Source organism: Papilio machaon, chromosome 13 (assembly GCF_912999745.1).
Source record: "Papilio machaon chromosome 13, ilPapMach1.1, whole genome shotgun sequence".
NCBI classification, from domain to species: domain Eukaryota; kingdom Metazoa; phylum Arthropoda; class Insecta; order Lepidoptera; family Papilionidae; genus Papilio; species Papilio machaon.
In genome coordinates, this window is record NC_059998.1 from 4,980,486 (window position 1) to 5,007,187 (window position 26,702).

Consider the following 26,702-nt stretch of genomic DNA (forward strand, 5'->3'; position numbering starts at 1 on the left):
ACAAATAGTTTATAGTTTATTTTATTTTTTCTCTTCATTGTTGTTACTAACATTACTTATTAAGCCTTTAATAACCCTAGTATAATAATATGGATCTTTGTAGATTAAATAAACATTATTATTATTTCAAAAACCCTCTACACTAGAAACCTCTAAGGATAGTCACAGATTTCCATATTGATTCACGAGACCTATGATTTTTGTTACCTACCCGCACTGCGTCTTTCCATTAGTTTTTAATTTTTGATGTGAAACATCTATAGGATCACTTGTAAACCGAATCGTTGGCGTGGCGACGCTTGCCGTGGCGACGGGTCGCCAAGCTATACTGAGGTATACATATATATATATGTATATATATTATTATTCATTCATTCCTTCCTTCATTCATTCATTCATTCCTTCATTCATTCATTCATTCCTTCCTTCATTCATTCATTCCTTCCTTCATTCATTCATTCATTCCTTCATTCATTCATTCATTCATTCATACATTCATTCATTCATTCCTTCATTCATTCATTCCTTCCTTCATTCATTCATTCCTTCATTCATTCATTCATTCCTTCCTTCATACATTCATTCATTCCTTCATTCATTCATTCATTCATTCATTCATTCCTTCCTTCATTCATACATTCATTCATTCATTCCTTCATTCATTCATTCATACATTCATTCATTCCTTCCTTCATTCATTCATTCATTCATTCATTCATTCCTTCATTCATTAATTCATTAATTCCTTCCTTCCTTCATTCATTCATTCACTTGTCATTTATTTATTTATTTAATATTTTATGCATATTACTTGTACACACACGATGTTTCACATCTGCCAGGCGTCCCATGACGGCTCACAAGTTTTTTTTAACTATAATACAAAATGATTTGAAATAACACCGGAGAGACATGCCATTTTAGGACATAAACATCTACTTACCTCATTAAACCTCATTCATTCAGGTGTGATATACTTCGTTAAAGCGTTTAATTTATGAAAATTTAACGCAAGTTAAAGTTAATTTTTGTTTATATAATGAAGCGCAAGTGGGCAAATGGCCATATGAATAAACTCCGAATCGTATGGACCGATTTTGTCGAGACTATCAATAGAAATAAGGCTATTTTTACTGCGCTTCCGAAATCTCGGGCGAGCGCTAATCCTATCTAGAGTTTTTTTTTTTTTATTATTAGAGAAGAGGGGGCAAACGAGCAGCGGGAACACCAAGGTGTTTATCGACGCCCATGGACATTTGCAATACCAGAGGAATCGCAGATGCGTTGCCGGCCTTTTTTATATACTCAAATAAAACTTAAACGATTGGGGCGATGTACTACTGCCTGTACAACACACATGATATAGCATGCATGCACTAGTTACACACACTTAAATACTACACTGCAATGATGGACAATTGATATTTTCAGTCAATTTTTTATCGACAATCCGACGTCAAGGAATTGGAGAGCTAACTAAATTGAGACAACACAATTTTTCTATTTAACAGTTAGACATGTAAGTAATACTCAAAATAAAACTATCAAAACTTTTTTGCAGTATTAACATTTATCGGTTACTATGTGCACCCGTATTAATAAAAATTGCTCCAACAATTGAACATTTCATTTTACGTATAATTTGGTAATATTTTTTTATTTTATTTTAGCTAAGGACCCACGAACAGGTTTATCATTTTTTACTTACTTTCTATTTATTATTATAGATTTATTTATAAAACTTCTAACATCAGAAGGAACTTATTATAAAATTGATAAATAAACTATAAAACCAATCCAGTGAAAAATCGCAACGTATCAAACTATACAACTGTGATCCTATCGATAACTTCTAGCATCTAGTGATATACAGTCCGATCTATTGTTACATATTAAATCAAGTTAAATTATTCTCAGTGTATAGAGTATACGTCACACGACATACCCGTAATAGCCCGGGAGCCAGGTGCATTTTCGGTCAATTATTTCCTCTCAAGCGAAACTTCGTAAAATGCATAAGGGACTTATACTATGAATACTCGCGACCGTCAGCTGTGAATACGTGGGTGGGGTGGGCAGTGGCAGCCTCCCAAATATGGAAAAAAAAAATTCAGTTATTTCCTCTCATTTGAAAATTTATCAGAGTGTAGTTTATTTAGTATTTTGAAAGAAAAACATAGTCAGCTGACCATAACACGGTGGATTATACGTCAGCTGGCTCCTTAACATGAAAAAAAATATTTTTTTTTCATTGATTTCCTCTCAACTAAAAATTTACCTGGTGATCGTTTACATTTATATGCTACTATGAATGAAAATTAATGTCAGCTTGCTGTATCTCGGTGGAAAGTTTGTCAGCTGGTACCTTGAAAGGTGTAACGCAACAGCATCTATGACCTAATGAAACTTATCAGCTGACGACTTTTCCCTTGACTTACAGCTAGCTGAAGCTTTTATGGAGTGTTTTGTACAAATGTCAGAGCCATTGATGAACAAGGATAAGTTATTTCGCAAAATTCAAGAATTTACTTGTCAAATGTATGGTCTTAATCAGCCAAAAAAAATAGACTGAAAAAAAATTTTTTTTCTCCATGTGTGGGAGGCTGCCACTGCCCACCCCACCCACGGAGTCGCAGCTGACGGTCGCGAGTATTCATAGTATAAGTCCCTTATGCATTTTACGAATTTTCGATTGGGAGGGACTTGGTCATGAAAATCTGTCGCTGGCTCCCGGACCATAACAAAATCACGGCACAGCCAAACCGATCACGGGTGAGGTCTTCTCTCTTTCTTATCACCTATAAAATCGTTGTAGTCAATGAGTAAGATTATGTTTTGAATTAAATTAAAAACTTTCAATACACGTAAAAATTGATGTTTTTTGTAAAGGTCACTTATGGCGACATTTCACATAATAATTTTACTATGTCACCATTTAATATTGTTTCACTAACATACTCGTATTATTCTATCTTTTTCTTCCCTTTTTCTCGTTGTATTCTAACTTTTTTTTTGTAAACAAACAAATTATCTTTGCTATTGTCTTTGTGCAGCGCACGTGCATCCCCAACCATTAGAAGGTTTGGGGCCATAAATCCATCGAGTTCATTATCGCATTCTCTGTGCGGCTGTCCATTTGATCTATTGTTCATATTTTTTAAATGTAAAATTATTTTTTGTTAAATATAAAGAAGCCCAAAAAAACAAACGACGGTAATAAACACATAAATCTGCACCCCTTTTGTTTTTGAGGAACGTTTATTGCGTGCACATTTCGTCTTTCGAATTTTAAAATTTATTTTTCATTGTATGTTTCTTATCTATGCAATGAAAAAAGCCTATTTGTACGCTTTTTCAAATGAACCATAAACGATTTGTTTTTTAATATTTTTATTGTCTTTAAACTCAACATAGCCGAACTTACGAATTTAGCCTGATGCATAATTTAAATAAAATGATAACACGTCAATAAGTGTCTATTTCTATTGTAACAATTAACGGACTAAATTAACGGAAGTAGAATTTAACGAAAGTTAACAAGAGTGTTAACACTTTTTGAATTTAACTTAAAATTTAATTAACGTATTAACGAGTTAATGCCCACCTTTGGTCAACAGTTAAAAACGGACCTTACAAACTCATCGCTTTGCATCAAGGAACAAGAAGACGGCATTGGCACATCATATACATCAGTGCTAATAAACAGTGGGGATTTAACTCTCGACTGGGAAGAATTATTCGAGAAGGAACCAACAAAACAACAAGCATTAACTGCTTGTCATGTTTACACGAGTTTCTTTATTCCGGGAATGATCGCCAAATATTACAAGACATTTTCAGCGACGAACATATCGAGGCTTGAAAGTGCGCCGATCATTCCCGAATGGTCGGGTACGATAAATGGACAACGGAAAACTACGAGGCTGAGTGTCCCGAAGGGGGAAATCCAATATTTAGAGATGAAAGCTTAACATTACAAGAAGAACAGTCAAGAATGGTGGATGCAATTGATGAAGCCGATGAGCGCAGCATACGTCAACAACTTTGGGACGGAAGTAAAATACCACGCAAAGACTGGCAAGTTCTATGCGGACGGAAAAAAAATAACAAGTATGACAATCGAAAAAATAGCACTTCTTATGACCGAAATACAGATATTAAACTACTTTTATGCCAAAACAGTACTTTCACGGAATCAGAAGCTATGGAAGTGCTTACAAGAACGCCTGAAGGCATTGTATTTATATGCACAAAACAATACTCGGAAAGGATCAAAAACTACATCAATATCGCCCGAATTTTAGTATTTCATGAACCGATAAAACAACGATTCGAGCGAGCCAAGGCAGAATTTAAAACCAACAACCTAGAAATGATAAAGGACGAGTATCAAGACACGTCATTCAAGACATTTCAAAAAGTAACGAGATTAAAAGGGAAAACAGGAAAAAAATTTTTATGGAAAATCCTCGACAGGAAAAACATGCAAATAGATACAGTGATTTTGCGTAAAGCAGCAACACAATATGAAGAGAACCTTTAAGAAAATTACATAAACATCGCTCTGCTGGTAATTTTTTAGATAAAGGTAGGTATATTCAGTAGATGTCACAGTCGGGTTATCATCATAACTAATATACATAAAGAACAATCTATTGTTGTTACCGACAATTATCCATTCTATAAGGACAACAATTTGAAAAGGGTTTTTGGCGATTTAGTATACGATACGAGGCTAAGCGCACAACCACGACCACGACACGTTCAAGGCCTTTCGTCTAGCGGTGCGTATCAAAGGAGCCCGCTCGCAGCAAGACGGTATTTGACAAAGGATCTCACTGACCCCGACAAAGTCCGTTTGTGTTGTGCCGCCACGGCGATGTGCCAAAAGAACTCACTAATATTAGGTCCTTACATATGAAATTGGCGTTTTGTATGGGAGGAACAAAAAGTCGAATATTTTTTAATATAATATATTTAATTAATCAAAGTATGAACCATTATTTTATATGCACTTTTGCCTTCTCATAGGTAGTTCATTGATCCCTTTACTAAAAAAACCAGTCGGACGGGAATCAATAAAATCTTTGAAGGCGATTTGGACTGCCCCATCGGAGTTGAATTTTTTCCCTTGCAAGAAGTTATCCAAATTTCGAAAAAAATGGTAATCTGTTGGAGCAAGGTCAGGGGAGTACGGAGGATGCCTTAGACTTTCCAATTGAAGCTCTTCTAATTTAGTAGCCGTCTGTTGCGCAGTGTGTGGTCTAGCGTTGTCGTGAAGCAGCAGTGGCGTGGAGCGATTGACCAGCCTAGGTTGTTTAGCCGCTAGCTTTTCCATCATGGTTTGCAATTGCTGACTATAGACATCCGCCGTAATAGTCTGGCCAGATTTGAGAAAACTGTAATGAACAATACCGGCACTAGTCCACCGAACGCTTACAAGTAACTTTTTTGGGGTTAATTTTCGCTTGGGGCAGGATTTGGCTGGCTGGCCTGGATCCATCCATCCATCCATTGCGCTGAGCGCTTCCGATTATCGTAAAGAACCCATTTTTCATCACAGGTAATGATTCGGTTTAAAATACCTTCATTATTGTGCCGGTTTAGTAATGTAACGCAACAGTCGACGCGCGTTTGCCGGTTTGCTTCAGTCAATTCGTGAGGTACCCACCTTTCAAGCTTTTTAATCTTCCCAATTTGCTTCAAGTGAATTAAAACAGTTTTATCACTAACATCGCAGCCTGCAGCTAACTCGGACGTGGTTTGCGATGGATCCGCTACCACAATAGCCTTCAACTTTTCATTATCAACTTGAGTCTCAGGCCGTCCACGGGGCTTGTTCTGCAGATCGAAATTTCCAGAACGAGAACGTTGGAACCAAAAACGAACTGAGTTTTCTTTTGCAACACGACCGCCATACACATCATTCACCCTTCGAGTCGTTTCCGCAGCACTAGTGCCACGGCGGAACTCGTACTCGTAAATAATGCGATATTTTAAGTTTTCCATTTTGTAAAATGAGTGACGCAAACAGAAAAAAACAGAAGAAAAAAACAAATGAATGACGGTCATCGAACCACAAATACATGAGTCTATAGCTATACAAATTTGAATTTGGAATTCCTTACCAAAGAGGAGAAATTCGTGATTAAAGTGGCCAGTACGAAAAACGCCAATTTCATATGTAAGGACCTAATACAAGTAAGGCAGACGCGAAAAATGCAACAATATTGACAAAAATACCTTTATTTAAAAGTTTTCTTTTCCATACTACAAGGGTTTTATCATGAAATAAGTGTCAATTTAATTTCTATATCAAAAAGAACGCTTACCTAAGTATGTTACTTTAATAGTTGCACAATTTGTAGTCATTATTAAGAATATCCGTTAATATTATAATCAACATCACTATAAGGCTAAAAGCGCACTTAAGTTTTTTCGCCGCGAGACTAATGAAAGCAAGCTTTGTAACCAGAGGTCAAATTATATCACGTACCCAGCAATAAATAATAATCTTAACAGTGGTGAGCCTTAAATCAATATATGTGACCTTTGGACCAGTGCAAGCTGTTATCGTAAAAACTTACACACACTATGACACACTGCATTTATTATTATTTATGTTTGATGCGTGTGTGTGTGACAATAATGTTTTTCTTTCTTCACACTGCAACGTCGAATTCGCTCGGATCAGGTTCCTTTCAAGCACTGTTCGAACAAAACACTCTACATGGGAGTCAAATCTAGTTCATGTCAACTCGTTTGACTATATCAATCTAAACAAACTTTCATTCCTTAACCACACGGCAAAAACACAAGTGGACGCCTTTACTCACCTAACTTCCATGTTCCCGATATTTATAGTTGCAAGTTGTCAATGGGTTTTGATTTTAATGACACTTATGTTGTTGTCTCTTTCAATCTCTTTACAAAATAGAGACCACATATTATGATGTATTAATCCAAGAGTCACGACGGTGATATAAGCATTGTTTATGAAACCGTCAGTTTTAATGACGCTTTATGAATGCGTCATTAAAACTGACGGTATTTTAGAGTCAAATATCAATCCCGTAGATCTTGTTACAAGAAATTCTTGGTAATTACCGTCGACTAGCCGTTCGCGATAAGATTACACTGCATAACTTGAATAATATGACCTTTGCCTGTTGGATCGAAAAACAAAAACGCATTTAGACTTACACTTTTATTAATCAACATACAAAAATGTGTTCGACAATTACAGCGTGGGAAGACATGACAGTTAGTGTGCAAAGATTAATTAAGAATTCACTGGCATTGGGTACTTGCTATTTGAGCCTACAAATCTCCCCCTCACAATGCTAGTGTTAATATATTCCCATAGCTCTTCGAAGTTCTTGATGTCTGTTAAAAGATTTAATAGTTAAAAACAATCAGTACGATATCAGTCACGGTAGAGAAAAGTCGCTAAGTATTATCCCTTCCTTGACAAATATGAATCAATCGATTTTAATGAATTGTGTAACAAAAATATTTGCATTAACTTTTTTACAAAATTAGTATTAACTAGCAGTTGCCCGAGATTTCAAGCGCGCAATTTAAGAAAAATATTGTAATAAATGTAGCTAAGTATGTTATCCGGAGATAGTGTAGCTTGCCAACAGTGAAAATTTTTTCAAATCAATCAATACAAACAAACAATCATATCTGTAGTGTACTGTATTAAACGAAAGTTCTTCTTGATCGGAGATACTAACGCCTCTATTGCTCCCAAACGATTGGACAATTTTGATAAGTAACAATAGCTATTTATACAAGTTCGCCGCGGCTCCAGCAAACGTAACCCTGTGCCGCATCGCTCTTTAGCGGGCTCAAGTTAAAACAACGCCGCATCTTTCGGTGTAGGTTGACAAAGGATTTACAAAGAAACCCGCCCTTTAGCGGCCCGCTGTGGCGGCACAATCTTAAACATTGAACCGACGCTAATTCCTTGAACTGTTAAACGTGTTGCGATGCGAGTTCAAGGACGGCACGTGTAACGCGTTGGTAACTACTTCGCCAACAAAATCTTTTCTCATTACACATATCCATTCTTGATGTAGAAGTGATATTCAGTTCAGTAACGTTCAGTGGTGAATCACATATACGGCAATTTATTACAATGGCTCGCGAAAGTTTAAACGATTTAATAACTTAGTTAATCATCTGTTCTGAAAAGTATTAATGTCAATTTTAAAGTTATTCACATCTTTTCTCCAAACTTATTTAATTTTTACTTTCTTTAAATTGAACTTAATTTAACTTACTTTTACATTAGGTATAGATCGCGGCATGTTAGTTGAACTAAAATGGCGGTCGTTTGCGCAGGTACAATTATGGACAAAAAGGTTAGACACATGCTCCACAGTTGCCTGTAAAATTCAAAAATCTTAGAGGAAAAACCAGGAATTCGTCGTATTTAAATATATTTTTTTAAATACAGAAGCAGGATATGCAGTTTTATTCAGAGAATCAGTTATAATATTTTCTTTTAAAAAATTATTATAAACATCAAATATCATTCTTCTCCCCTGTCTCCTTAAAGTTGGTTGTGGTCGAGTCATTTTTTTTAAATTAAATAAAATGATCACGCAATCGACTGAATTATAAATGTCAAAGAGTTGAAAACTTCGTGTACGCGATTGTACTCCAGGGCCGCGCGGTGAGTGCGCGGGTAGCGAGGGACAGAGTGGACTTATTGCAGTCTAGCGTCGCCACATTGCTATGGTTACGCGCTGCCCCTCGCAGCGCACCTCATACCGCACTTCGATTGAGACCCGAAAATGTGTTACTGCGCATCATACCAGGTCATAGTTCAACTTAAGTGCCGCGATTTATACTTTAATTGAAATTTAAAGTTATTTTTTGATCCTGCAGTCAAATTATTTCAAATAGTTTTATGGGACTTAGTTCTAATCCCATGGTTAACAACGTATTATAAATAAATAAATAATAAGCATCGACATATCTCCATACAAATTTTAAACCTTTAACAGATGAATTTTCAAAAAATCAGTCATAGCGTTGAACTAAGTAATACTAAAAACACATAATGCAAAACATTAACGGTCCTATTCATAAAAAAAGGTTATGAAACGTTTATAACGGTGTTATATAATGACCACTATATATATACTATTTACTCCATTTTGTTATGTAATATCATGTAAGATTACTAATACTAGTATATAAGAACCTACCACATAAATTCCTCAACATCCCTTTATCGTAAATTATTTTGTTATTCTCGTAACATTGTATTTACAGTTCCCACATAAATTAGCTAATATATATTTGTTTAAGTATTGATAAGTACCATTTCCTAATAACTTGTTTAAACCTGTCAATAGGACATTTAAGAGTTTTGTTCACACGATACCCTTAACATATATTTGTTTAAGTATTGATAAAGTACCATTTTAAACCTGTGAATGCGTCATTTAAGAGTGTTGTTCACACGATACCCTTTATATATATTCGATGTCTAAATAGGATCGACTCACTCACTGTTTCGACGTACTACTGTTAACATGAAATTGTATCCTAGTAAAATAAATTATTTTATTTAAAAGTTTTTGTCACTTGGCCATATAATAAATTTGGCGCAGTCGGTAGGATAAGTGCATAAGAAAGTCGAAGTAATAACGTGTAGGCTCCGGAAAAGGAAACAAATCGCCAAAAGACGAAGCAGACACGGAAACTGAAGGTTTTAAATAAATACTTCGCCGGACCTTATAATGAAGCACGCAGTTTATATTGCATTATTGTAGTAAGTGGCTAAAACTTTGCTCTGTTTCACCATATACTATATCCAAATCCTATATTTCTACCATTCCTCGTGTATTTAACTATGGCTATTTCTCGTATATTTTACTATTACCATTTCTAGTGTATTTTACTATTGCCATTTCTCGTATATTTTACCCTAGTTATTCTTGTACTATTTTTTGTATTCAACATGTCAAAAAGCAATTACGTTTGTGTAGATCATAAAGGGATAGAAATGCCGATAAGGACCCTTCTACAACTTATCCCAGATTTCGATACAAAAAATAACAACGATATATACAGATACATACGGTCGTGTGACGCCGCATTTAACCTAGCGACTATCACCCAACAACCGATAGTACTAGTTTTTGCCCTAAATAAAATAACTGGCCCCTATTCTGCAGACGTACATGCCAAACAATTTCTTAACTGGGCGGAATTAAAAAAATTTCTAATCCAAAAATTTTCGCAAACGAAAACTCTCGCGCACCTAAACATGGAATTACAATCAATTCAAGCACTAATAAAAAAAACACTATTTAAAACAAACTCCCCACGTCTCTCAATTGTACCACATAAGAGCTTACAACAATAACCTTAGAAACAAAAACCAACTCTTTCAAACGACACCATCCACTAATGTTAACAATTTAAACTGGTCGGCGACCAACGAGATGGGCAACTCGTCGGGAATCGCTGTCTGCCCAGAGACTTCCGAATTGATCGAGAACTTAAACAACCTCCAACTCTAGAATACCACCGAAACAATATGTTAAAACAAAGTGCATCTCTAGATAATAAAACAGTCCATCGGAGACAATTTAGAGATGTATGCGTTCAAACCGAAGAACATACCCAAACAATTAGTTTTAACAAAACCTACGAACAGGGTAGCCAGCCCCAAACTCTCGGTTTCCCCACAAGATCTACTATATCCACTGAATCTTCTAACTCTACTAATTCTCATAAATCAAGCGAACATCATCAGTCAGAAAATAAATACTCGTAATATCATTGTATTAGTGTGCACCCGGTATCAACATACGATGATTGAGCCCCAGTATTCACAGAGTATGTTTCGGGTACTGTACATGAAATGATTATGGTGTATGCTAGCAATATTCAACAGCAAGATCAAGGCACAAGGAGGGTTGAGAGGGGGGGGGGGGGTACGGCAATAGGGTGGCCGGCAATGATCCACGGCGTGCCCAAGGCACAAGGAAGGGCACAGTGGCAAGAAGAGTAAAAGCACCTTGATTCCATTCGACCAGAATGATCTATTTTAGGAAGTAAAAATCTTTTATACTAGTTGGAAATGATGATCTGTTCATTTGTTGCACCAGTTGTCTAGTTGCTCACGTCTTCTAGGGCGCTTAGTCAGCTTTAATATCTAGCACATAGTTGTTTGTCGCATTCTGGGAGTTTTACGTAGTTGACATCGATGGCTACAATTATGTTCGTTGGTACGAACAATTAGACTCCCCCTTTCTCGTGATTTTAAGCGACTTTTTTATTTTTATGGATCCCTTACAATGTAACAGATCGAGGAGCTAATTCGATTTTATCTTTTTAAATATTGTTTCGTAGATAATCGATTTTCAAATCGAATCGATGCTATGGATTCCAATTATTTGTCTTCATTATCAGGTGGTCTTGATGACCTTATCCTATAAATATATGTGTATGTCGAGGGGAGGCTCGTAATAGATTTTTTCCAGCATAAAATGCGGCCAGAATATATTAATCTTTCATTAACAGCCATTGTAATCAGACGTCAGTAGAAGTGTTTATTATTTTTTATGTTGTTTTATACATATTTTGTTACCATGTTTGTTTAATCGAATTAAATATTTAACCCGATTTTCTGTCTTGGACCGACCTTAAAAAAAGCACGTCTCTATTTATTGCTCGAGCTAAACACGTAGGTACAGACTTATCATTCGTTACAGCACACCAACAGACCAACAGGAAGAAGTGTAAACAAATGAACAACATTCCATTCATTCGCCATTCTGTTACTAAACGCCGACACTATCTGTCGTGTTTTAAATATAATTTTTGTTTTACAAATTAATATTTTTATGATTTACTGTTTTACACCCGTCGTCGTTATAAAAATATATAAGTTCATTAAGTTATTAAAAAAAGTCAATACCAAATGTTGAAAACTGGATTGATTTAACGTACATGAGGTAAGTTTTTTTTTTTTCTCAATAACTTCAATTTGTTTTTTAAATAAAATCAATTTATTTTTTATTAATTGTTAAATTAAAATACTAATAAATACCCAACAGTACAAATAAAGTAAAAAAAAAATTATTGTATCGGATATATGTACTTCATATTAAATGTATGTTAAAAAATAAAAATTAATTGAATTGTTTACATTTTTGGGAGATATTTAATATAATGACTCACAATAATTATCTTTGGTGTGTTATGTATATTTTAATTAACTTATAAAATATTAAATATTACACTTTGTGCCTCATTCGCGCGAAATTCCACAGTAAATACACCGGATAACATTTGATAACCCATTAGTAATATATTCATCCGTTCAATCTATTTATCCGTATCTTTTTTCACACATGCCTCAAGTAGGAATATATTCTAACTATATCAGTTTGTTTAAAGTTTTCCACATATTTTTTATTTCTAGTAGAATCAGGTTATATTTTTTTTATAAATAACTGTGAATTAAAGCTTTTGTTACGAAAAGTATGACAAATTTGCCAGAATGTACCGCTGTAATGCATCACTATTAGCGACACACAAGCTGTTAGAAATTACTATTTGTATTAAGAAACGAGTAATTAAAGTTTACACACTCATTACCTATATTTCTTCTAATATATAAAATTCTCGTGTCACAGTTTTCGTTCCCGTACTCCTCCGAAACGGCTTGACCGATTCTCATGAAATTTCGTGAGCATATTCAGTAGGTCTGAGAATCGGCCAACATCTACTTTTCATAACCCCCCCCCCCATTTAGTTTTTTTTTAACTGCGCGCGGACGGAGTCGCGGGCGACAGCTAGTTAGTATTATAAAGATAATGATAGTTAAATGATGACATTGTAATATTTACACTATTTTTGTTTACCCTTAATTTTGTTTACATGTGCTGATGCATTGCCTTAATCGACAAAAAAGGGGACGCACAGAATGTGGATTCTTCCAATTCATCCTCCACCAAATCGACGTCCTCTGCTTATCTATTCCTTTTAAGAAAAGCATGGGAAGGGAAAAGGGACTACAATTAGGCATACGACAGGCAAAATTTGTACATTCTTGTTAATTTCTATAATTATATTTACTTATCATAATTATTAATTATTATCAGTAATTAATAATAAATGTACAGTTCAAACTCTCTACGTTTACCTAATGTGATGATGTTATGTATTTACATAGAAGTACTATGTACAGTACCAAATGTACTGTTTACTTTTTCTTAAAACGTATTCGGTAGTTACGTCAGTCCGGTAGTAAATCCGTTGAAGTAGAGTAGTCCACTTGAAGAAGTCTGCGTATAAAATACCTCTAGTAGTAAAATCAGTTGGTTAGTAAATAGCTAGCAGCTAGAGAAAGTATTAGTGATTCTGTAACGAAAACATCGCTAAGTCAGTTTTATAATAATCCGAAAATTTTTTGCCCGGAAACAAAGAGCAGCCGCACATGTAGTAAAGGACAATATTAAACAGAAATAGGAAACTTTATGGTACCCTATAAAGTATGGACGTATTGTCATGAAGTTCGCTTATTGTTCCTTCTTAGAATTTTGTTTCATTATCTTGTTTGTCTTATTCTGAGAATTCAACAGTTATATATTTTTGTTATAAGATACACTGATATGTACTTTTTATTGCAAATACCTACTGTGTAGAGAGTAAAATGAATTTGTAAATAACTTCAAAATGCTAAGATACATATCAGATTTTTATAAAAAAAAAATTGACCACATACTGATTGGAATAAAGTTTTTTTTATTACTAGCCCTCCCGCCTTTATCATAGGTAGGCGACGCCCTTATTAATATAATATGAGGACGTCATACCAACCCCTTCTGACCATCTAATTACAACTAAGTGGACGCTTCCACTGCTAAGTGTGATTTGTAATTGCGGAAATATATTTTTTACTTAATTTTAAAACAAAACAAAAATTTTCCATGTATATATTTACATTTTAACTTATACTTAAGTATTAGCTAAAAAATTGCTTTCATTTTTTCAGGTAATATAAAAAATCATTATGGATATTCAACAGACTTCCGAAAAAGGTACATTGAAATAAATAAAATAGCAATTAGATTTAGGTAATCCAGCATATTAATTTCTATGAACTTTATTTTTGCAGATACCACGACGCTTATGAATAAATATAACTTCGTGAAACCAGTCACCGTAACTGTTATTTATGAAGAAGATGAAGAAAAAGTGAAAGAGATTAATATCGGTGAAAGAAATGTTCAAAATATGCCAAATCAAGAAGTAGATCCGTTGAAACCAACCCCTTCAAGAAAGGCTGCTACAGCTACATCAGAATACGCAAAATATGAAGAAACAGATAATTATAATATGCTACTCAAAGTAGCACAAAATATGTCTAACATAGTTGAAGCATACAATAAGTATATACAATGCCTTAAGCGAAACGAAAAGGAAGCAGTTCATATATTAAAATTTAATTATATCCATACTAAATCTCAAAATTATAGGCGGTCATTTGAAGTGGCAATTCGATTACTGTTACCACACAAAACAAATGAACGTCTTAGACAATTTTTGGTACAAAAAGTAATTGAGATATCAAAAGTAAAAATCGACTCCAAATATGTAGAAGGGCTCTGCAATGATTTAATATTTTGGACTGAAGAAATGATAGATAACATTTCAGCTCAAAGTAAATTCGATAAAACCCAAAAGGTTTCCAACAATTTAAAAAGAAAATCCAATCAAGTAAATGTTTCAAAAGAAAGCAAAGTCACAATATTTTCAGCTGGACAGAAAGGAAATGAAGTAATTCTAAGCGTTGATGCACTATACTTACATACAGCTTTGCAGAAAGATGACAGTAATAAACGTACAAATTGCCGAAATGAAACGTCAATGCCAGAACTAAACGTATCTTCTACATCTATAAACACCACGTCCAGCAGTGAATTAAAGAATCCTCTGCAGGCTGACACGCAAAGTAATTCACAAAAACATTATGCAAGCCAAAGCAAAAGCTTTAACAATGTTAACTTAAGCAATATGAATAACCTAGAAAATTCGTTTTATAAGTCAATACCAAAATCCTGTGCAACAAATGATGCAAATCCTTTAATTAGAAGACATGCAAAATTAGATACTAGTAATAGAATTTCATCCCAACATAACAGTACAACTGTCAACAACCGCGCAAATCAAGAACAAGATACCATGTCAAGAGAAAATGGCAAGAGTTCTCTTTCCTTCCAAGCTCTAATGGATCAGATGGTAATTTATTACCTATTTGCAAAAACGAAATCAGTTAATAATTTCATTAACTGATTGTTCAACTAATATATTACAAATTTCTTACAGAACTCTGCCCTCTACCCTCAAAGTTCTAAGACAGGACAAAGAGCTTCAAATCAAAGCAGCAAACTTAATTTTTTACCAACATATAGTACAAACAATGCTGTAACGCACAATAATAAAAACACTACAGCGAGCCAATATGAAGTAGAAAAAATTAATCAAAATATTCTTCCAGCTCAAAATACTACTTTAGGCAATATGGCAAATTATCCCTCCAGTATGCCTCTACAGTATAATACTAGGACAAGTAATGTAACTCAAACAACAAACTTACATTGCGGTATGATTACCGTAAATAGTCATATTAATCAAAATTATGAAAACCGTAATTTTACTAATACATTACCTGGTTATCAACAAAATTATTGCAACAACTATATGATGGATCGAAGACAACAAACCAATCAGCAGTACATGCTTCAAAACACCATTTCAAGAGACATTAGTTTCATGACACCAGTTACGTACAATCCTTCACCTCCACAAATGGTACTTTTTAATTTATTTTGCATGTTTTACAACAGTGAAGTGTATTTTACAGTCGATTTAATAAATTAAACATTTACAGAACCTTGCCGCCTTCCAAGATCGTCCAAATTGGTTCAACATTTAACAAACGTGGGTGCCGAACATTTAGACTATAATATAAATAAAGATCGTTTTATTCTTGCTATTAAAAAAATGGTATGCTATAAATAATTTAAACGGTATTAATATAGTTTTAAGATTTTATTTAATGTTGACTGCTTTATAAGCACCCGGAACACGCAAATGAGCTGCAGATTTTTATTTTCGTGTAATTAAATCGCCTTGTTCAAACATTTTTATTTTAAAGTTGTTAATTATTAGATAATAGTAGCGTTTTACCTGAAATAAAACGCATATTAAAATACTTACCTAACTGGAAGCTTTATTATGAGAGAGCATTTCCGTTTCCGTCGAATTTCTACCAGTTTTTCGTACTTTCAAGGGATGTTTCCGGCTAAGTGGCGCCACCTGGCGGTTGGCCGCCATTTTAGTTTCTTTAAAATATGACGTGCCATTTTGGATCATTGGCTTTGTTTACACCAGGCAGAATTAAAGTGAAAGCTTCCAGTTAGGTAAGTATTTTAATATGCGTTTTATTTCAGGTAAAACGCTACTATTAAACAACTTGACCGTAACTGGAAGCTTTATTATGAGATCTGTTTGTTATCGCCTGGTGACGCCACTGTAAAAGGTTTATATTATGCTTATAAACGCCAATGTGAGTTAGGATGAAAATGAAAAATACTATCTATATATTAATCAGGAATTTTTTATTTCTTTCAATCAATTTTATTAATAAATAATCATTAATTAGTTCGCCGGTGTGAATAATTGTGCTACATTTTGAGAATCTTGTGTTTTCATTACTTCTCGTCTATAGAACTTGTGAAATGTATTAGCTGATCGCCAGTTTCCACGAGTCAGGATTTCATCAATTGGAGTATTCTCCAGACAATTTTTGGAGGCTACAGCTGACCGAACACTTCCTGGCGTGGCTGTTATGCCAGCTTCCTTAAATAGAGTCTTTATCCAGCCTGAAATAACTGTTCGTGAAGCGGGTTTTGCAATCCCTCTTACTGTAATAAAAAGTTTAAATGATTTTGCAGTATCACGTCTTTCATTTAGCAATGCTACAGTCTTCTCTACCCAAAATACAGGATTCAGATTACGATTATTTGTGTTTGAAATCAATTTCCAACCAGACTGTCTGTAATCATTATTGTCAGTTTTTGAACCAAATTCCGGCCAAAATACTACACTATGTTCAGCCATAACAAAATGCTCAGGATCTACTCTAAGCAAGGTGAGGTCATGTACACGCCTTCCTGAACACAATAGTAATAAGAGTGCTGTATGCCGTGAAGTCTGATATACATTATTTATGTCTATAGTGTAGTTGGCTAAAAAGGAAGATAATTTACTAACATCCCAAATAGGTGCTTTGGAAATCTTTGGAACTTTAAGAGCGATCGATTTACAGATGTGCTTTACAAGAACATGTGAGCTTAACTGACTCGATGTTTCTGAATTACATAAGGTAGAAACTACTGACTTATGTAGTAGTATAGTGTTATACGATAATTTATGTATTAAATATAAATCTGATAAAAATTGTGCTAGTTGCGCACCAGTGGGGTTTTTCGGGTTAACGTTTTTATCCTTACACCATAAAGTCCAACGTTTCCAAGCCACCTCGTAAGTTTTTAAGGTTGATTTACGCCAAGAGTTTTTAAGCAATGATAGCTGATCAATGTTCCATGATTTTATAGCTTCAGTCCACCCCCACATCTCCAAACTTCGAGCGTCATGGATTCTACTTTCTGCGGTGGAAGCCCCGTTGATGTGTCGATCAGACGATTGTGCAAATTGTTCAGAGTGAACGGGGCTTCGAGGGATCGGGCTTTGAGGTCTGCGCGCCAAAACACTCTCTCCCACCGTGGAACTACTATCAAGAATATTCCTGTTGACTGATTCAGGTGTGCCAGAACTTTGGGGATTAAGAACGGCGGGGGAAATACCCACGCAAGTGGATAGTCCCATGGAACACTGAACGCATCGTGAAAGAGAGCTTGGTGATCGTTCAAATCCCGAGAGACATAATTGTACACTACGTGAGCAGTTTTCGAAGCGAATAAATCTATCACTGGAGTACCCCATTTCGCAAACACCATTTCCGCACAGGTCGGTAGTAGGTGCCACTCTGGAGGTTGACGGTGACGCGAAAGGTGGTCGGCATGATTGTTGTACTTGCCCGGAATATAGTGAATGCTGAAGTGTATTTTGTGATGGTCTAATAATTTCAAAATTTGGTAAGTTATGTTCATTAGTGATATGGATTTCGTACCTCCTTCTTTCCGTAATTGAGCGACTGCAGTCTTGTTGTCGCACTGTATGAGCAGCGAGCTGTGCTTCAATAAATGAACATGGGTCTGGAGGGCGTGTAAAATGGCCAGCATCTCTTTCTGATTCGAGTGTAGCCGTTGTTCTTCTTGGGACCAGCTTCCCCAGATCGCTAGGTCTTTCAGTTGTGCCCCCCAAGCTAGGTCTGAAGCATCTGTTGCCAGAAAATGAATTGGAGGAGGGTAATGTAAAGGTGTTGACAATTGGCAGTTCGCTTTCCACCATTCCAGTTCCTTGATGACATTTTCTGGCAGATGATAGGCTTTCTGCGACGTTTTGGGCAGCGAGTTCAGGAACATTAACATTTGTCGATGGTGAAGTCGACCTCGTGGTACAACAAAACTTGCAAAATTTAATAGCCCTATTGTTTTTTGTAGTTCTTTTACACTTGCTTTTCTTTGCTCTAAAATCAGACTTACTTTTGTAACGATGGTGACTGCCTTTTCCTTTGGAAGAACTTTTTGATTGAGCCAGGGTCTCCATTGTATCCCTAGATAAATTATGCTCCTCTGGGGACTTAGAACTGATTTTTCGAAATTGATTTGCCAGCCTAAGCTCTGCAGAGTTTGTATTGCGAGCTTGACGTGGTCTTGAAGTGTGTGTGCGCTTTGATGTGCTATCAAAAAATCGTCTAGGTAGACTAGAACTCTTATGTTCCATTTTTCTCGTAATGCATGAGCCACCCAATTTGTGAGAATTGAAAATGTTTTCGGAGCTGTGCTGAGGCCAAATGGTAGGCAAGTCATCTCTAGCAATTCTTGATTGTAAACGATCCGAAGGAAGCGTCTTTGTGACTTGTTTACTTTGAGGTGAAAATACGCCTGAGATAAATCTATCTTGCACATCCAATCCTGAGGTTGTAGAAAGTCTGGCACGCGGTGCATGTTTATTAGGTGGAACGGTTTGGTCAGTATGTATTTGTTGAGCGCTTTGAGATTGAATATAGGTCGGGCTGATCCGTCCGGCTTGGGCACCAGGAACAGAGGAGAAACGAAGCTCGGTGAGAGCAGTGCTACTTCTAAAATACCCTGTTTTTTCATCTTCTCTACAATTGCTGACATTTCTTCTGAGAAATGAGTTTGAAAGGGGCCTTTCATTATTTGTGGGTATACAAGGGGTGGCTTTTGAAAAAATGGTATGCGATACCCTTGGATTAGTTTTATTATGATTTCTGGTGCCTCCATTTTCTTCCATTGCTGATGATATTGCGCTAACTGACCTGCCCGAAACCGTCTCGAGTCATTGTCTATTAGATCTATTTTGAGTTCCTCTGGAACCTCTTTGTGTATTTGCACGTCCTTTGTTACCTCCACGATCGGGCCGCGAGCCTCGGTTGTGAAATGAACCACGCCCATTGTTGTTATTCGATGTTGGGTGACTTCTAGGAGGGTAGTTAACATTGTGGCATACACCCCGCGAGGGTGAGTTATAAGCATGCATTTGTGAGCATGGTTCATGGTAGCTATGTTGAGTTCCACGCGATGAAACTACCGATCTACGTGCGCCATGCCCCCGCGAGGGGCGGCTATTAGATTGGTTAGATTTTGCTTGCTGAGAACCATCACTTTTTAGAGGCCAAAATGCTTTGCGGACCCCACCGGCTTTTTCGAGCGTCGATGTAAAAGGTTCTGAATCAAATATGTAAGATGTAGATGGTGGTATTCTGTTCAAAGCCGCTTTGACCAAAGGATCTCTAACCTGACTTGTTATTGATTCGCGGCGCATTTCAATGCTTTCAGCTCTATGGCCACAAACCAATTGTAAGAGGTCGGATGAAACTTTGCAAAAATCGCCTTTACAAAATAGTTGGTCAACCTTGCTACTCAAATTGTCGAAGTCAAGATTATTTGTATTCTTAGCCCATGAAAGTAGACCATGAATGGCTTCCTGCATAGACTCTTTTTGTTTGAGTATGCAGTATGTAATGGCGGCATATGATTTATCAGCGTAAGCGAGGTGACGTGAGGTATCGAATGTTTTTACCTCCTCGTTTATTTCAAGGTCTGTAAAACCTGGAGTATGATTATACAGCTTTTGTGTTTCCGCATATCTAACGTCGGACCATGAGGCGCTACCTAATCGCTGTACTTCCAATAACTTTTTTAAGAAACCTTCAGATGTTTTTGGAATGGATGGTTCTTTTAGTTTAGTTTCGATATCAAAAACCAAATTTGGATTAGAGTCATCGTGTTCTGAATTTATTTCATTATAATCTTGATCAAGCTGCTGATAAAGTTCGTCACTTCCGGTATGAATTGACACGTTGTCATTACATGCAGTGTTAAAATTATTAAAAGTAACGATTTTTCGAAGCTCACCCATTTCCTTGAATAACTTGTCCATCAATTGTTTTGAATGCTTGCCACGCTTACTTTTCTTATGCTTGTGGCGACAGGACCACCTTCGTTTGTTGTCCGACGAGGATGAGCTTGTAGAACTGCTGTTGCTGCTGTTACTGGAGCTGCTGCGTCTCCGCTTGTTGGCCTCTCCACTAGGACCGGCCACAGCCTGTGGCTCAGGTGTTAAGGTCTTCTCATTCATTACTGCAAACGAATTTTGTTAGACTATCTTTTAGACTTCATTATACCTATATTTAAAAGAGTACGATTTAAAATTATTAACTGGTAAATATGTGGTTATATTGAAAATAACTACACAACATATTTGAAACGAACGGCAAAAACCGTTAAAAATCATACACAATTTTAATCACTTACAACTGTAGTATTATAATTGTTGTCACTTACTTACTTTTCTTGTAGTAATTTATTATTTTATTTTAAAAAATTTTTGTATTTTAACCACTTTTAAAATTAACAACGTTCGCAGAGAGAGACTTGCTGCGTAGTTGTTGCTTCGACGGGAACTCAAACGCCAATGATCCAAAATGGCACGTCATATTTTAAAGAAACTAAAATGGCGGCCAACCGCCAGGTGGCGCCACTTAGCCGGAAACATCCCTTGAAAGTACGAAAAACTGGTAGAAATTCGACGGAAACGGAAATGCTCTCTCATAATAAAGCTTCCAGTTACGGTCAAGTTGTTTAATATTAAATTATTATCTCTTCCAGATTCTAAAGGAAATACGTCAAAATGGAATGGACTTGACCACTTCAAACACTTGAATAAGTAACGTTCAACCTTCACATGTTAAATTTTATTTTATTATTAACTACTTGTCGCCCGCGACACCGTTCGTGCAGAATTTTAAAAAAATACTTAATAAGTAACCTATGTGCTTTTCTAGACTATGTTCGACATCTGTGCGAAATTTAAACATCCATCTAAATTTTGTATTTATAATATTAGTAAGAAGTATGATAAAATTAAAATGCTTTTGATAGAAATTGTAAATAAAAAAAAATAATAAAAATTACGATCAAAAAATATTTTTAGCAATTTTTTCTTTTTTCTATTCTTGTTTCTTTATGTATTTTTAGTTTTAAAAAATTCAAAGTTATTTAAAAATTCTTTTAAGTGTGGCTTATGGTTTTGTAGCTGCCTACATATTCCATCAGTCAAGTGCCATCGAATGAGGAATTTTAAGTTAAGTACCCGTCGACCTTTTCCCGTGCGAACCACCCGAAACATTTTTTGTATCCACATTCCACATTCCTGCCACGCCACAAATCTTTAGCATAAAAATATGTTACTGCTCGAGATAAATTATTCCATTCACGAGAGCAAGCGGAACCACACTCTGCACAACCCTGCGTTTCATTCGTCACGCCTCGCGTATAGAACATATAGGCAGTCTTAATTAGTGAAGCCGCATTCACATTTGTCTGACGTGTTGTGTCGTGATGCATCAGAAAGGTATCGGTCTCATACAATTAATATGGTTGCGTGCACACTTCTCTGACGCAGTGTGTTGTGATGGCTTGTGTTGTGTCGCGTCAGAAGCGATCCCGGTCCGCGTCAGTTGGGTGAGGTGCGGGGGACGGCGCAGCGACACGACACAGCGGGTCGGACTAGTGTGCACGCATCATTTTGTTGTGTTGTGACGCGTCAGAAGTTAGACATTCTAAAATACTGATGAAATTTTTCAGCATCACTCTCAAGCTCTTTAACGAGACAATGAAACTCGCCTTTAGTCTCTCTTTTTGTATTTACTGGATGTATCCAATATCTTCTTCTCTTTCTTTGTTTTATTAGAAGTGTTGCCAGTGCCAATAACTGCATATCTTCTTCATAATCTGAATCGTATGCTTCATGAAAAAACATTGCGAATGTGTAAACTCTCTGAGAGCTATAACGGAACTGATTAAAAATGCGTCATAACGCGTCATATAGATGTGAACAGTAGCCATCACGACAGAAAGCATTATCACGACACAACACGTCAGACAAATGTGAATGCGGCTTGATGCAACGGGAGTGTCTTAGCGGAACCAGAAACGGAAACAGATGTCAAAAATAAATTTTAGCAGAAACGGAAACGGAAGCGGATGCGGAAACAGAAGTGTAAATAATATGAAAAAAAACGTATTTACATTTTTTTTGGTAAAAACAGCTTGTATTCGTTTTTAATTTATTAAGGCATTGGATATCGGTGTCCTTTACCCTTCAATGTATGTGTTTTTACTGTGCTGCAATAAGTTAAAATACGTGTTGACAAACGGAGGCTTTTAAATATTATAACCATTTTATAAATATATTTCTTTATTAATTCATTCACTGCTGACCACTCGGATCCGAGTGGGCAGAGCTATTAGTAGCGGCGCCTCCCCCTCGGATCCGAGCAGAAGGAAATCATAGTGATGCTGCCTGCACATATCTGAGAAAAAATTAAATGATATGTGTGAAGTCAACCCGCTCTGGGCCTGTGTGGTTGACTATGGCCTAGTCACCCCTAATTTAACATTACTTTACATACTCTATACTATACCATTACAGATCATGAAATCACGAAGGTGACAGACGAAAGAGACTTGACAGTTGACTTATTGACTTGACTTTGACATTTGTTATAAGAATTGGAATTGTATTGTATTGCAAATTGCACTGCAATTATACATTTAAAAAATATTAAATGTTTCTTTATTGAAAGTACTTAAAGTCATATTGTAACAATTAATTTTAGTAATAACCAGAATGTGATACTGAGTATAAAATGTTAACAACAAAAATACCGCTGATTTAGTAGTGTACGCAAAAATGTTATCATTTATTTTCTATTTTTCATACAATTTTAGTTTCTGCTCTAATTTAAAGAGCAAATACATTGTTTTTAAAATGTGGTATGCAGCCTTAGTTCGATTTATTAGAAGGAGATTAGTATTGGGCATCATATTTGCATCTTCACTAACTTACTGTATCGTAAGTTTCTTAAGAGAGGCAAGTATGATAATAAACAATATATGTTTCATGAAATTTTTTACTTCGAATTATATGAAAAGCTTGACATTTGAATTATTTCATTACAGGGGAGCAATAAAAATATTGTATACCAAGATGTATCAATTGAGCAAAAGCCATTTATTTGGAGAACCCTTCAAGAACACAATGATACAAATGATACAAAAATTTGCAGAAATTCTGTCCAAGGAAAGTCTGTTGTTGTAGATGATAGAGGTAAGTACAATGAACTAAATTTAATACCCTATATATTTCTAATCAATGTGTATGTTATATGTACTTCAAATAATTGGCATATTTGCTTAATATAACTTGTTATTTAGGTTATGTTTGTCAACGAAGTGACATATTAAAAAATGGGTGTTGCAATGCTGATGTAGAGAAAACAACTAGATACAGTTGTGAATCGTGTAAAGACAACAACTGTTGTGTTATTTATGAGTACTGTGTCTCCTGCTGCCTGGATCCTAGCAAAGTGAGTACAAGAGCAATACAATACAAACATAGCGCAATGGCATATTAAAAGCATCTGTGTCTTTTTCTACTACAATTACAGTTTTATAACATATAGGTGTGCGCCGACTTTGTCCTTGAAATACTGTCTTTGGTATAATTTTTAAAGGCTGAGGCTAATTATTTTACTTAAAATTATAATATATTGTAACAAAACATAATTATTAATAAACATAAAACAAAACTTACAAAACATTCACATAAACCTTACATATTGTCATACAAACTTTCATCCCCTATTCCCAATTGTTATTTTGAATCTTAAAGGGTAAAACTTTATATCATATTAACAGCATAAAAAATAAGTTTCAAGCTTCTAACTGTAAAAATGACGTCACTTCCGTACATATTTCCACCCCACTTTCAACCCCTTACAACCCTTTTTTGCATTAGAAAGTGGAGTTTGTCCTTTGTCAGGCTCTTGACTATGTGTGTACCAAATTTCGTTTAAATTGCTTCAGTAGTTACAACGTGAAAGTGAAACAGACAGCTTTACTTTCACAATTATAATATTAATAAGGATTTACTGGCTGTTGCCCATGACTTTGTGTGAATTTAATACTAACTAAACATTATATAAATTCTCCTGACAAAAATAAATTCAAGAAAAGGATTAGCAAACTTTTTCCATCTGCACACATGTGTTGTGATAACCAGGGGAAGTAGAGATTCATTTTTTATATATTTTGGAGTATTTCATAACATGATTTAAAAGGAAATAATAATTTTCAGAGAGACATGCTCGAGTTGGTACTATCTAAACTATCAGCAGAAGAGAATGTATTGTTCCGTTCATTGACCGATGACTATGAGCTATGCTTGACAAAATGCCGTACGAGTTCGCATAGCGTCCTTCATGAGAACTCGTACAAGGATCCCGCGCATAAGCATTGCTTCGGTGACGAACCACCCGGAACCAGAACACCTGACTAAGTTAACAAAGTTAGTGACAATGTTATACCTGGCTGATTCTATCCACTCAAGATTTGATGACTTCATCAATAATATTTGTAATTTGATAGAATTTGAAAATAGAGGTGTCATTCCATTCTGACGTCTTGGAATGTCTTAGGTGCAGTTGAATTTTTTATTTTTTAAGTTAACTATTAATATTCTCTCTAAGGTGTCTTAGTAAAATTATTTTAAAAAATTAAATTAATATTTAATTAAACTCACAAAGGTATGTTTACATTTTCATAGTTATAAGTAATTGAATGATTTCAATTGTTATGTAGAATTTTAAATTATATATATTTAAAATTAATAAAAAAAACGTATGTCGTATTTTATATCTGAAATTGTGCTCTTAAAATATTTAATATAATAATAAAGCAGATATAATCTTGTAAAACAATTGTTATGTAAACAAGTTGTTGTAATTATATATATAAAATTTTAGTATGAATACATAGAATAAACATTTAATAAAAATATGGGAAAATCTTGATATTTTAAAAGTATAATGTGTGCTATCCATTATTCATGGTGCTAAGTTTCGTATTGAAGAACAAAATAAGAACAAAACATAGACTTATTGAATTTAGAAAAAGCATTATGAACAGCTTTGCTTGTTTCATATGAGTATATATAAAATCTTATGTACATAATATATAGCAAAGGTATGATATTATGGAACATTTTATCGTATAGTTATATATATAATCCAGTTCATGTTGAGACCTAAACTTTGTACACAAACAAATTACTATAGAAGGCCCTAAATTTCTGTAAATATCTGATAAAAGTGAAATTGTATAAATGTCTATGCATAGTCGAAATTTAGTGTAAAAAAATGGAATTATTGTTTTACAAAGTAGGTTTTTTTGGAACAGATTATATATTTCTAGAGTATTCTATTTCTGTGTGGGAAATAAAAAAATAATTCTCATATCATTAGTATTATGCGAAGAAGGCTATTGTTTAGTGGAATTTGTTGTTTATTGACTTGTAATGTGCTACAAATCTGTATATTACGTTATTATAACGCTATTCCTAATTTAAAATTCATTCTGATAAGTAACGGTGGCCTTGAGACTATTACGCATTTATTTTTAAGATTTACTAACGTTGTTATTCAACTTGTAAATGTCTTTAGTGTGTTTGGATAATTTTATAGGCACTTATTTGCGCGCAGCCTAGATATACAAATAAAAAAATATTTAATTCTTACCATTTCTTCAACTTTGTAACTTCAAATACTTTCAAAGATAGCTACACTTTCCAACTTTTTTTAATATTATACGTAGAAATTCGTTATGCAAAAGTTCAGATAGATGGATGGATGTTTGTTTGAAGGTATCTCCGGAAGTTATGTCATAGGGTCCTCATAATTTTTTATTTTATTTACGCGCGGACGGAGTCGCGGGTAAAAGCCACTAAATTATAATTTGTCTTCTGCTGCGTGCTTAATTTGTAGTGCTTCGCGATTGCTTTTAAAAAATATATCGATATATCTAAAATAAAACACCAAAAATAGTTATAGATTTTAAAACGTTAAATTTAATAAATTAGATATAACAATTAATTTTTATAACAAAATTATT

The 26,702-nt window shown here is 35.0% G+C and overlaps 4 protein-coding genes across 4 annotated transcripts in view; 2 read left to right on the forward strand and 2 right to left on the reverse strand.

Annotated features, from left to right (window-relative positions):
* The window catches only part of LOC106717962 (protein singed wings 2), a 48,119-nt gene extending 21,631 nt beyond the window's left edge, over window positions 1–26,488 (reverse strand). The window contains exon 1 of the mRNA XM_045680783.1: window positions 26,330–26,488. The gene's annotated coding sequence lies outside the window, so the exon portion shown is untranslated. The remainder of the gene's footprint in view (window positions 1–26,329) is intronic.
* On the forward strand, window positions 9,601–21,482 carry LOC106710575 (GATA zinc finger domain-containing protein 14). The gene is made up of 6 exons (XM_045680782.1): window positions 9,601–9,790; window positions 14,030–14,075; window positions 14,153–15,276; window positions 15,364–15,849; window positions 15,929–16,044; window positions 21,360–21,482. Exons 2-5 carry the CDS (start codon window positions 14,048–14,050, stop codon window positions 15,971–15,973), a joined length of 1,683 nt encoding a protein of 560 aa, XP_045536738.1. The 5' UTR covers window positions 9,601–9,790; window positions 14,030–14,047; the 3' UTR covers window positions 15,974–16,044; window positions 21,360–21,482.
* Window positions 17,652–20,853, reverse strand: LOC123721588. Its single transcript, XM_045680701.1, has 2 exons — window positions 20,607–20,853; window positions 17,652–18,442 (listed from the first exon to the last, which is right to left on the reverse strand). The coding sequence occupies exons 1-2, from the start codon at window positions 20,827–20,829 to the stop codon at window positions 17,652–17,654; spliced, it is 1,014 nt and encodes a 337-aa protein (XP_045536657.1). The 5' UTR covers window positions 20,830–20,853.
* LOC106710599 (SREBP regulating gene protein) lies at window positions 23,372–25,229 on the forward strand. The gene is made up of 4 exons (XM_014502691.2): window positions 23,372–23,625; window positions 23,715–23,862; window positions 23,970–24,121; window positions 24,892–25,229. Exons 1-4 carry the CDS (start codon window positions 23,446–23,448, stop codon window positions 25,090–25,092), a joined length of 681 nt encoding a protein of 226 aa, XP_014358177.1. The 5' UTR covers window positions 23,372–23,445; the 3' UTR covers window positions 25,093–25,229.
* Window positions 26,489–26,702: the final 214 nt, after the last annotated feature.

Bases quoted from the DNA above. Each gene is read 5' to 3' on its own strand.
- LOC123721588 (XM_045680701.1), bottom strand. From the start codon at position 20,829: ATGAATGAGAAGACCTTAACACCTGAGCCACAGGCTGTGGCCGGTCCT. The intron at 18,443-20,606 runs GTGAGCTTCGAA...TTCTGGCAACAG, and splicing joins CAAGTTATTCAAGGAAATGG to ATGCTTCAGACCTAGCTTGG.
- LOC106710575 (XM_045680782.1), top strand. From the start codon at position 14,048: ATGGATATTCAACAGACTTCCGAAAAAG. The intron at 14,076-14,152 runs GTACATTGAAAT...TTATTTTTGCAG, and splicing joins TCAACAGACTTCCGAAAAAG to ATACCACGACGCTTATGAAT. The intron at 15,850-15,928 runs GTACTTTTTAAT...AAACATTTACAG, and splicing joins ATCCTTCACCTCCACAAATG to AACCTTGCCGCCTTCCAAGA.
- LOC106710599 (XM_014502691.2), top strand. From the start codon at position 23,446: ATGTTATCATTTATTTTCTATTTTTCATACAATTTTAGTTTCTGCTCT. The intron at 23,863-23,969 runs GTAAGTACAATG...CTTGTTATTTAG, and splicing joins TGTTGTTGTAGATGATAGAG to GTTATGTTTGTCAACGAAGT. The intron at 24,122-24,891 runs GTGAGTACAAGA...AATAATTTTCAG, and splicing joins GCTGCCTGGATCCTAGCAAA to AGAGACATGCTCGAGTTGGT.